Source organism: Tachypleus tridentatus, chromosome 8 (assembly GCF_004210375.1).
Source record: "Tachypleus tridentatus isolate NWPU-2018 chromosome 8, ASM421037v1, whole genome shotgun sequence".
NCBI classification, from domain to species: domain Eukaryota; kingdom Metazoa; phylum Arthropoda; class Merostomata; order Xiphosura; family Limulidae; genus Tachypleus; species Tachypleus tridentatus.
This window is the reverse complement of record NC_134832.1, coordinates 11,650,020-11,662,977: the sequence shown is the minus strand read 5'-3', so window position 1 is coordinate 11,662,977 and position 12,958 is coordinate 11,650,020. Positions and strand designations below refer to the sequence as shown.

The 12,958-nt window shown below is 38.1% G+C and overlaps 1 protein-coding gene across 2 annotated transcripts in view; it reads right to left on the bottom strand.

The window, feature by feature from the left end:
• LOC143258525 (PAX3- and PAX7-binding protein 1-like) overlaps positions 1–12,958 on the bottom strand; it is an 89,759-nt gene that overhangs the window by 38,177 nt on the left and 38,624 nt on the right. For both annotated transcript variants that reach the window (XM_076517622.1, XM_076517623.1), the window contains exon 6: positions 3,211–3,299. In XM_076517622.1, the coding sequence (XP_076373737.1) occupies positions 3,211–3,299 (89 nt within the window). The remainder of the gene's footprint in view (positions 1–3,210; positions 3,300–12,958) is intronic.

Sequence of the window (12,958 nt, the reverse complement as noted above, 5' to 3'; positions counted from 1 at the left end):
ATTGCTGAATCTGAGGTACCAGCTGGGAATCTTTAGTGAATTTTTCATTTAAATAAACTGTGCATTTTGCCTGTACTGTAATGTTTTGCAACATAATTAAACATCATAGAAAATTAACATTTTCCTAAAAAGAAAATATATTTTTAATAATACTTACTTCTAAGTATTAGTCTGACTTTTCCTTGCTCCATTCTTTTCTATCTCACTTTATTGCTCTTGGTGGTATTTGTCTCATGACATGCTCTGCCTATGTCAATGTACCTTCTATCTTGGGTACTGTATATGAGTACCTCATTCAGATAATATTAATTCTTTTTTTAGACTGACTCTTTCCCTAGTCTCTAACACCAGCTTTTAGTGGGAAGGAAGGGTGGGAGATTTTTAGTGGAAGTAACTATTAATGGAAATACTTTTTCAATTTAGGAAAATGTTATCTTCCTAAATATAACAACCACTGACACTTATTGCTAGAATCTCACATTAAGAAGATGGAAGGGCTGATAAGGGCATTATTCATACAGAAAGCATTTGCATAGATCATGGGTGTGTCAGCAGAAGATTGACACCCTAGTGAGGGAACAGCATTACACCCAGAACTTAACTCCTGTATTGTGGGTTGAACCATATATAAGTTATCATCAGAATAGGCCAGCCCCAACTAGATAGCTCAGGTCCCAGCTGCTTGAAGTTGGAATTAATGGATCTGGGTCCCTATATCCCATATTGGTAGCTAGGGCAATTGGATTGCAACATTATATCTATATATATGTAATTCTGAGTGTGTACAACTTGTAGCCATAGAATGATTCATTCTGAGCCACCAGAATCACAACAAGAATGCAAGCAATACTGAAGCAGATAAGCATTCTTCTCCATCTAAGCTCAAAAAGCAACACCTTAGGCTCTGAATGAGGGAATCATGTTTGTTGTACTCACACAAAGAAAACAGAGCTCATTCAGTCTGGAATTATGACCATTCATCCTTACTCCCCAACTGTGAGGAAGGACACTGAACAGCTATGCTCAACAAAAGACCCAGGATGGGATCACTCCACATTTATATTATATGAAGAATATACTAAATAGATACTGATCAAACAGAAGGGACATGCAAACCCCAACTGGATAGTGGAGCCACTCCTAATGACATTCAATGACCCAGGCAGGAGAACCACCAACATTGCTCTCTTTTCCAAGGGTAGAGGAATTTCCTCTAGCACTACAGAGGAAAAGCCTCTGTCTACCACCTCAGTGACTGCAAACTGTGTGTAGTAAGGAATTCGTAGTTCCATTAATAAAAGTTTGGGGTAATTTGCACTGGTGAATCCTGAAAAATAGTACAATAGGTGAAAAACATTCCCTGAACTTTTAAAAGCAAACTGACTCTGAGTTATTCAATCTCAATAAATGGGAGGGACAGGAACCTTTATGCTTTACTCATGATAGCCCAGGAGTGACAGTCCAGCATAGTACAGTACCATCTGGGCAACTCTTAAACAGTCTTATGGAACATTTCATTTCTTCAAAGCCCATTGCAAGCTGTATATTGAAGTAGTGGCTGCTAATACAGAATGTGTTTTTATAAAAGCACACCTGCCTCAGCAACACCAGCTACAGAGCGGGATCCTGTGAAAACAAGTTACGAGACCCTGAAAGATTACAATAAACAGACTTGCCTCTCTGTATATAATCTAGCAAAAATGATTAAATAGTTATAGAGGGGTATGCAAAATCCCTCAGATTAAGAGATTGCATAATCAGGCAAATAATGTGAGATAAAAGTAGTGGGGTAATTTGACTAGACTGCTAAGAACATGGAAATGTGACAAACCTGATTAAACACAACTCACAGAAAAAAAAAAGTCATAATCTAGCATCTCTAACAGCATTTGAGCTGACAACAAACCTTCAAGACCCTCACTCTAAATAACCACAAAAGAAATCTGACTGGACACAGAAGTGAGAAACAGTGATAAAATGAACAGATGAAAAGGACTCAAGTAAGAAAAACTGATCTGGGGAGGAAAAGAGAATGAGAAAGCATATGTGGAGAAACAATGCAAATCACTCCAACAGATGACGTCTGTAGGTCAAAAGCCATGAAACATAAACCTTCAGATAAAAGGGATAGATGGCATATAGGTCAGGGCACAAACAGAAGTTAAGAAACAGTTTGTGCTGTAACCTTAATATACCTGTTAGGTAACTGGAATGGCCATTTAGAATCAAGGACTCAAAGCTACTTGAGGAATGTGGAGACTCAAAAATTACATAGTCACAATAACTGAACAGCAGTCAAAAAAATTTCTTAAATAGGATGACTGCACCTCTGCCACAAAGACAGGTAAAAAAAAATTCTGGTTCGTGCTTCTGCCCAAAATGGGTTCAAACTCCTTTCAACAAACCACTGTCAATACACATGTCATTTCCAGTGACAAATGTTCATCTCAGAGTAAGCAAAAACTATGACAGGTACATGACAGTCTCAGAAATTAAACCCTGATATTGCATGAAAGGCTGCATAATCTCCACATGTGAAACTTTTGTTATTTGGATTGCCAAATGTACCACAGCAGATTATCTATACTTTCACAAACATAGCTGAAAATGAAGTGAAAGAAGTGGACACTCTTGAAGTTACTGTAGAAGGAAAAACCAGGGTGTAGCATCCAATGTGGATGTGGGTATATATGTACTGGAAGTACTTGAATATGATTTGATTTCCAATAATTATCAATATACTTAACAAGTCCACATTAAAACAATTATAAAAGGACTTTTAAATTCCTTGTATATCACTGTTTACACATGTATTTGCAGTTAAGAGTTTTTATTGCAAAGACATGACTAAGAAAACTGGCAATCAAAGTTACTAAATTTTATATAGCTCAAAAAGACTGCATGATTGGTTCACCTTCAGTTTAAATTAAACATAAAATTACGTAAAAGCAGCAAATGTTTTATGTCTGAAACCTAAAATTTGCAAAATAGAAAATTTGGCTACAAAATTTCTTGAACCAAAGTTAGAATTAACCATCCTTTTGCCTCACTGGTTTAAGTTACTATTTTGACTTCGAAAGTCAAAATGTGTTTATGACACATGAAAAAACCCTTAACATAAAAATATTCTGAAGATTGCATGCAATACCTGCATTTGTGAGTTACCCATTACAACAATCTTTCTGTGTACAAAACAAATTTTGTGATCACCTGAGTTATCCCTACACCTTTCCTGATCTGTTCTCTTTCCCACCGTTCTAACTCAGCTGCATCTTCATGTTCTAGCTCTTCGTTTTCCACTGAAAAGAAGGTAATACATTTAAAAACACCTGAGACACTTGTACCAAAATTCAACTTCTTGTTCACAATTATACAATCTTGGAAATAACTATGAAAACAACAAAGAATATAATATAAATATTATGGGATTACTACACTCTTCTTAAGTTCAAACTAAACAGCACCACAGCACCAGAGTGCAGCATCATGTTAATAATTTTAATTGTGAGTGGCTGACATCTATACAATGAGCCAATTCTACAGTAATATAATGCCTGTAAAAGTACAGAAAGTTATTATTTTCCCAGCACTTCTGTAGTAAATTCACTAATAGCTTTTAGGATGGAGATGCCACATAACAAACATGAACAAATAAACTTTTTGGCTGGTGAAGCTCACTTTATGTTACACTGAAGCTAGCTTTTTGTATTCAGAAGGAGTTGTATGTAAAATTTAAAAAAAAAGTATCAAAACTATCACTTTTGACAAGAGAATTAGTAAAACAAAAAGCCCAAACTCTTTCATTACAGGCCCAGTCAAATCAACCAAACTTGTGACATTTTATGAAAATATACAAAACATGTTAGAAGTTACAGTGTGGAAACTATAAAACCTATTTTTAGGTCATAAGTTTTTATTAATTGAGAAACTTTTCTCATCCATTCATTCTTTTGAAGCCATTTAGTTAATTATGTCTACCTATCCTTTGTACATTTATAACCAATAGCAAGAGTAGATTCAGAACTGTGTAGATCTAATGGTTGTTTGTCAACTTTATGGGAAGCAAAGCCAATTGATTGATTGATTTAGTGTTTTATGGCACAAAGCAGCAAGGCTATCTGCGCCAAACGTCCAGTAAAAAGGTAAAAATAAATTAAATGTATTAAAATACATAAAAGGAAATGAAGGTAAAACAAAACATCATTGAAAAACAGAAAAAGTATAAAATCAATGTTGACACCTAGTCTACAATGTTAAGAGAGAAAGCAGAGTAAGAGAAGTTGTAAAGAACTTTCTCTAGCAAAATGAAATGATCATAACCCGCCAGGAAGACTAACAGGTAAGTACAAGAACCACCATCAGTCACCCGAAGTTGGCCTTTCCAGTCCTGGTTCCGGGTTATGTTGTCATAACAGCCATTATCAAAAGGTAAAATAAGAAAAGTGTTAAAAGACATATAGCAAAATTGTAATAAAAATTAGTCAAATGTCCTGTAAAAAGGTAAAAGTAAAGTAAATGTAGTAAAATTCGTAAAAAAAAACAAAGGTATAAACAAAACAGCAATTAAAAACAGAAAATGGCATAAACCCAATGTTGACATCCAGTCTGCAAAGTGGTAAAGGACTTCCTGTAGCAAAATGATAATGATCATAACCCGCCAGGAAGACTAACAGGTAAGTACAAGAACCACCGTCAGTCACCTGAAGTTGGTCTTTCCAGTCCTAGTTCTGGGTTATGTGTCATTATGACCATTACCAAAAGGTAAAGTAATAAAAGTGTTAAAAGACATGCAGCAAAATTGTAATAACAACTCGCCAGGATGACTAACGGGTAGTTCAAATTGATAGTTCAAACAGCAGCATTAGTCACCTGAAGTTGGCCTTTCCAGTCCTGGTGTTGGGTTATTTAATGTTCTGGCCATTTTCCAATGTCAAATTGAACTAGAGAGATTGAGACTCTGAAAAGGGAACCACAATTAAAAAGGTGTAATGAATAAATATCAAACACTTAAATGAGATTAAAAAGATTAATGGCCATTAAAAAACTAAAAACTTTATCAAGGTGGACAGTGTCACCATCACCAATAACACTGTCCAATGTTACCGACAAACCCTGGGACAGAACATGTTTAAAATAGTGCCGTCGTTGAGAGTCGTAACGATGGCAAGAAAGTAAACTGTGGCTTACAGTGATTTGAGTGTTACACAAACTACACACTGGTGCATGAGTTCCAGATAAAGAAAACGATGAGTTAAAAAACTGTGACCAATGCGTAGTCTAGTTAGATCAAGTTCCTCCTTTCAAACCTTACGGAAGCTAGACGGCCAAAGCCCAATATAGGGTTTAATTTAAAAAAGCTTGATGTCATGTTGCTCACTCCAAGTGGACTGCCAGCTGGCACTGAGCCGAGCATTGAATACAGGACCATAGTCCATGTACGGAATAGGCACAATGGTGATAGTGCCACAGCAGATAGATTTAGCTGCCTTGTCTGCAAGCGCATTCCCGTGAATACCAACATGGCCTGGTATCCAGAAAAACTGGATAGAAGTAGATGTTAATGAGAAATGGGCCAGTTTGTTTTGAATATCAGCGAAAACAGGGTGTGAGCCAACGTGAAGTAATCCCAAGGCCAGCAGAGATCTAAGGGAGTCAGTATAAATAATGCAATTTCAGTACTTCTTAGCTTCTATGTGATCCAGGGCAACAGAAATGGCATACAGTTCAGCAGTGAACACAGAAGCTGTAGAGGGTATTCTGTGTGCAACCACTGAACCACAAGAAACAATGTCTGTGCAGAGCCCACAGAGTCACCTAAATTTGAACCATCTGTATAAACAGGAATGGAAGGATGGTTTGAAAGGTGTTCAGCAAGTAACAGACAGTATTTCAAATCAAAAGTGTCTGCTTTTCTCAAATGATTTAGAGATAGGTCACATTTGGGGACTGTAATAAGCCATGGTGGGATGAGCTGACCCGTGGATACAGCAATGTTATCTAAGGACACGTCCAATTTATCCAACATCTCCTGGATACGAAGACCAAAAGGAGCAATGGCAGATTGTCTGTTCTAAAAAACATGGCTCACCAAGGAAGGAAAAACAACCCCAGGTGGGATGCTTTGGTAAGAAGTGAAGTTTCAAAGAATACAGTAAAGACAGTTGCAAACGGCAAAGGTGCAGAGAAGGTTCATGAGATTCTACGTATAAGCTCTGAACTGGGGAGGTGCAGAAAGCCCCAGTGCAGAGTTGAAGTCCTTGATGATGAATAGAGTCCGGCATCTTTAAGGCCGAGGGTCTGGCAGAGCCATAGACCATTGATCTATACTCGAGTTTCGAACAAATAAGAGCATGATATATAACACAGAACATCAATCCACTCCCCAACTGGAGATAGAGAGGACACAGAGGATTTTCAATGTTCTTGTGCATTTGACCTGTAGCTGTTTTAAGTGTGGTATAAAGGTCAGCTTACGGTCAAACGGTTTTAGAGAGAGAAAAATTAAAGCCGTTCGCTGTAGTCCACTTCAGTACATGATTGAGAGCAGTTTGTAGTTGCCACTTAATATATCTCATGTTCGACGACTGACACGTGATGTGAAAGTTGTTGATATAGAGCCCATTTGCAACAGTGAGAGGGAGTTGTTCAGTGATGGCATTTATCTTTATACTGAAAAGTGTGACACTCAAAACACAGCCCTGAGGGACCCCAAGTTCCTGTACAAAAGAACAGGAAAGTGTTGAACCAACACGAACTTGAAATCTCCTGTCCATTAAAAATTTTTTAATAAACATGGGTAAATGGCCACGTAACCCATATATATAGAGGTCTCGCAAAATGCCATACCTCCATGTTGTGTCATAAGCCTTCTCAATGTCAAAAAATATTGAAACAAGATGTTGGCGTTTGAAAAAGGCTTCTCTGATTGATGTTTCAAGTCACGTTAGGTGGTCCGTGGTGGAAGGCAGTCGCTGGAACCCACACTGGGTGGGCGAGAGGAGGTTGTTTGATTCGAGGAACCAAACAAGATGAGGATTAACTATCCTCTCTAAGGTCTTACAGAGACAGCTCGTCAAAGCAATTGGACGGTAGTGTGAAGGAATCTTGGGATCTTTCCCAGGTTTAGAGAAAGGAAGAACAATAGCCTAGCACCAGGCATCAGGACAAACATTCTCCTGCCAGATCCGATTAAAAACAATTAGAAGAATATCAAAAGAAGCAGGAGAGAGATAGCGCAGCATGTCATAGTGTACATCATCAGGTCCAACAGATGTACTGCCAGACCATTTTCAGTTCCACCTGTGTAAAGGGACAATTATAGTCAAAAAGACATTAAATTCAAAAGGAAAGAGGTGAACGCTCTGCCCAAGTCTTGATGGCCAAGAAGGTGGAGGAACAAGCAGAAGTGCTAGATACACGGCAAAAGCTTTCACATAGAGTATCGGTGATGCTCCGGACATCAGCTACCTCTTAGCCATCAGAGAGTAAGTGCACCTAGCATGTGCGTGGGCCCGTTGGAAAGCGATGCAGTTCGAAAGTGTGGTACATCTACGGAAAGTATCCCAGGCCCGTTTTTGAGCCTTCTGTGGCAAGTGGCAAGCAGGATTCCACCAGGGACGAGGATATCTTGGAAAACTTATCGAGGTTTTAGGAATACAATGAGCAGCTGCTTGTATAATACAGTCAGTTACTGCTGCCACACAGTTGTCTATTGATGGCTGATTCACGATGGCAGGATCAAGTTCTGCGGGAGCAGTGAAAGTGACCAGTCTGCCTGATCCAGCATCCACCAGAGCTCGCGGGTAGAGTGGCATCAAACACAGCCAGTCTCTCGAAAGTATAGGAAAATGATAACTGCTTAGTAGATTATTGTCAACCGTCCATGAAAATTGGGAAAATAATGAAGGGGAGCAAATAGTGGTAAAGGACTGATGAGGTGCGTGAAAATAAGTGGAAAAACCAGCATTGAAAAGAGAAAGATTGTGATCAGAGAGCATACGCTCTACAGAGCAACCCCTCCTATCAATAACAGCACTTCCCCAGAGGGGATGATGTCCATTGAAGTCCCCAAGGATTAGAAATGGAGATGGCAACTGTTCAACGAGAGCATCAAGGTCTGATTGATCATATGTCTCTCCAGGGGACAGGTAGAGAGAACAAACAGTGATGATATGACCCAAAGAAACACAGATGGCTATGGCCTCCAAGGGTGTGTTGAGTGACAAAGACAGGATGGGCACTGATCAACTAATAGTGCCAACCCTCCATGTACTCGTCCATCACACAGCCTGTCATTTCTGTACAGAGAAAACTGCTGAATGGTGTCTGTATAAGCAGGTTTTAGAAATGTTTATTGTAAGGAAAGATATACAGGATGATAGGAAGCAATCAGTGTTTTGATATCATCCAGATTAGAACATAAACCTCAACAGTTCCACTGTATCAACGTGGCCATTTTTAATGATGGGTAGGCAAAGTGGCTGGAGAACCCTTCTGTTTATGACCTTGTCTTTTTTCCTTACTGTCCTTATTTGGAAGAGGTCTATCGACCTCCACAGATCCTGCCCTAGGTCGAATGGGCAGGTCTTTGTTGGAAGGGGATTCCAGTGACTGAAAATGCAAACAAATGAATGTTTTGCATCATGGGGTGGGAGAAAAAGATGTATCAGAAGAAATGCCTGTATTTGAAACCAAAGGATGTGGATTTTGAGATTTGTTGGACTGTATGGGAGGAACAGAGATGGGTGTAGAATTCGATTCATCAACCTTTTTAACCATGGAGGTCAAAAGTCTTTTCATTTGTTTTGAAAACGGTTCTCTTGGAGGTACAGAAAGATCTGTCTGCACTCCCACTGTAGTTGTGGAATGAAGTGCAGCAGCATATGTCCGAAATGGAGTGGCAAACAGCAATTTCCGAGCCTCAGGATAACTAATGTTATGAGTCGTTTTCAAACGCTGCACCTCTTTTTCCTCCAATCATTCTGGGCAAAAACGAAAGTAGGAAGGGTGGGAACCATTGCAGTTGACACAATGTGGGTCTGTGTAACACTCACAGGCATCGTGGTCCTTGCCACCACAACGAGCACATGTCAGGGAACCACGACAAGACGTCTTTCAGTGGCCGAACCTCTGACATTGGAAACATCGAAGAGGGTGAGGAATGTACTGCCGTACCCTGCAAATTAGATAACCTGCCTTGATAATGGCAGGTGCACGTGGTGATGTAAATGTCAAAATGAGGATATTTGTCGGCATTGTAACTCTGCGAGTGGAAATGCGCCTCACTGCAGAAACTCCTTGAGTGGAGAGACCAGCGAGAATCTCTGATTCGGGGACGTTCTTCAAATCCCTCTCAACAGTAACTCCTCGTAATAAATTCAAGGTAGCATGAGGAGTAACCTCAATAGGTACATCCCCAATTGCCTTTGAATTCAAGGAGTTCACTGTGTTGGAATGTGGACATTTCAACCAATATGTCTCCAGATCAAAGCTTCTTTCCTGACTTTGGAGAGCCAGCAAGGCCCTCTAGTCCCTTTTGAATAAAAAAGGGGAATATTTGCCCTAAATGTTTTTCTGAAAGAGAATGTAATATAAGAAAATGGGGTACAGGTGTTACAGATGTTGAAGATTGCTGCTCAGAGTCTTCAAGATGTGGCCGTTTACCTATTGTCTGTTTTTTCACTATTTTATTTAAATTTTTTGTTGGAGGATCCATAGGAAAAAAGGAAAATTTTGGTACCCACTGACCCCACCCACCATGGAGCCCTACGAGGGGACGCACTACAATGTCATGTAAGGACATTGCAGCAACTCCAGGGTTTCGTGAGCACTATACCCAAACACCAGCATCAGACACAATGTCCACAACACCCGTTGAAAACTTCCAACACTGGTACTTGGTTGACTCTAGCCCAAGTGGACCAGCCAACAGACCGAAGGGGGGCCACCCAAAGGCTGCCCGTCTACAGGAATTCAAGGCCAAAGTGGTGTGTTAGGGTTGGACCCCTCAACCACCAGGATCCTCCCCTCCCCTTCACGGGTCGCCACGCATGGCAAACACGTGGGTGGATGTTTAGATCCCAGAAGAGGTAAACTAAAAGAACAGAACCTTCCCTGGGAGGTCCCCTCACCACATACAGGAATCCACACCAAAGGAAGCAAAGCCAAAATTAATGTTGAAATGTATTTACTAAAGTTCTTACTTTAAACAGAAGTTAATTTCTTTTACTTATTTAAACTTATTTAATTAGAAAAATAAACTGTAGAAGTTTTGTGACATTCTATTATAGTGAGTGATAATTCATCCTAAAATGCATATTTAAAATTTTACAGAGTAAAATCTGTACTCTGCTTGTCACAGGTATTAAAAAGCTTGGTTTCTAGCATTGTAAGTAGGCAACATACCACTGTGCCAATGACAGAGCAATAAGCTATGTATACAAATATATATATGTATAGTACATGATAATAAATATGTTATTGTATTTGACAAAATACTGGTATGCTAAGCTACAGATCTCTACTTTGTAGGCTAGTTTTACAACATAACTATAATTTGTCTCCTGAAATTGTGTTATTTTTCACCTCCAAAGTGCTTATTTCAAAACCTTTTCTTTTCATAACTCTATTAAAACATTTTACAAGTAAGCTTAACATCAAAATGTAGTTTATAATTAAAATTTATAGAAGTTTTAATTTTTTAACTTCAAAAGGAAATATTTTAATATCTCAGTCTTCACCTTTTTATAACATGTGTAGCACCTATGCACCAAATTGCCCATTTTAGATTTTTTACTTTTACCTCTTGATTTTTCAGGTTTGGCACACCTTATTTTTACTATAGATACAGCTAAGCCATAATGTAAATTTCTCTCTAAGCACATTGCTTTATTGAAATATAACTAAGAGTTTTATGTGTTGGGTACTTCATAGGGCAGACAATATGGTTTGCTTAACACAGTTATGGCTCACATTCCAATTTATTTTTTATTGTCCCAGGTTGGGATACTCTTCCATATAGCAAAATATGTAAAAAATAGAAAATGTGTTTAATAAAACTACAAAAGTTTACTCTTGATATTAATTTAGGAGGTTCTAGAGGTTGCACAAATGAGATAAACTTTAAAAGAAATTTACTATTTATGTAGACTGACTGAATACATTCTCAGACAATTGTTTAGTAGAAATACCTCTTTAAAATATCTGATTTTTGTGCACAGTATACTTTCAAGTTTACTAAAAGACTGACCACTTTTGTGAAGATACAAGAAGTAAAACTTATAAGCAAAAATTTTCCTATACTGAAAACATACTTACAGTAAATTCTTACATCCCCTCATATAAATAGCTACTCTTGTTCAGTGACACCCTCTGTATGCACATTTATTTTTTCTCTTGCAACAAGCCTTTTATTTTCCCTTTCTTGGAATTGATGGATTCTAATGGATCTCTCATGCAAATCCTCATGCATCCACTTTCCACCAATAACAGTGCGACATACTCTCATTACACACGCGAATCTGTTCAATTCAACTGAACTATCACTGAGTTTTGGCAGAAGATGGAAGCTCAGGTTTTCAGTGGGGAGGAAGGGCAGGAAGTGTGACACAGGGTAAGTACCTATCAGAGATACATTTTCAGTACAGTTATAATTTCCAATACGATATGTTATCTATCCTCACATAAAGAGTTAAAATCCCACATTGATGCAATGGAAAGAAAGAAGCATTCTTCCCAAACATCCGAATGAAACTCCCTAATATGAGACAGTAATATTATAAAATATGATGTGAAGAATCACACCTCTTCTCAACAGGGTATACTCTTCACCTATCATAAAAAAATGTCACACATAAGTGGAAAACAGAGGAACACCTCCAATTGGGAGAAATTTATTGCCAAAAAATGATCAAACAATGCAGTAGTTATGAAAAATCAATCTCAGAAATTATAAAATTGAGTAAAATGAAAATAATATATCCTAGGTATAGAATGACCAGGGTGTGAAGGACTTTATATGAATATAGCTATCAGTTGGACATGTTAGAGGACTTGATTGATTCAAATTTAAGTCTATAATGGAAGATATATCATCTATACTAGTGGTTCTCAACCAGGGTTGCGAGGTAGCGTTCCAGGGGGTGCAAGATAACATTTGTTTTGGCCACCTTCACCTTTATTCTTAAATAAATAATTACTGTTGAGGGGTGCGAGAACATATTAAAATTTTTTAGGGGTGCAGGGCATAAAAAAGGTTGGGAACCACTGATCTAAACTAACAATACACCATTGTCCTACTCTCAGTTGAATGGTTTTATATTTTTATGTTTTATTTATATTTTACTTTTCTTTAACTCATTCAGGAGGATTTTTCCACTGTCCACTACCCCAGCAGCCTAGAACTGGAAAATGGTTATAACTCTGAAACTCTGCTGAAAGAAAACAGTTAAAAATATGCAGTGGAACATCTGAAAAAATGACAATAACCTAGATGGTGCAATATATGATCACAAAAGCCTATTTTTAAAAGAAGACCATACCGATTTATTCAATACAAGGGATGGAAGGAATGGGCAGTTATTCCTTTCTGCTTTACCCATATTGTCTACGGTAAAACTTCCATCAGGAGAAAAAACCTACAAGTCATCTTGTAAAACATACCATCTCTGCAGTGCACTTTGTGTGACTATGAAAATATAATATGCAAGTTGATATGGCCATACAGTATGGATTTGATCTGTTAAAGACTACCTGGTATCTGATCAGGCACAACTCACCACAGAGCAGGATCCAAATAGTGAGCAATAATAAAAGGGAAAAAGAGCTACTGAAAAGGAATGAATAAGAAAAAGTGAAAATCTTACCCAGTCAAGATCACTTTGTATTATGAGAAATTGTAATCCAATGAAAATAGTGACAAAAGAATGTATTATGGGTAGTCCAAAAAACACAATAAATA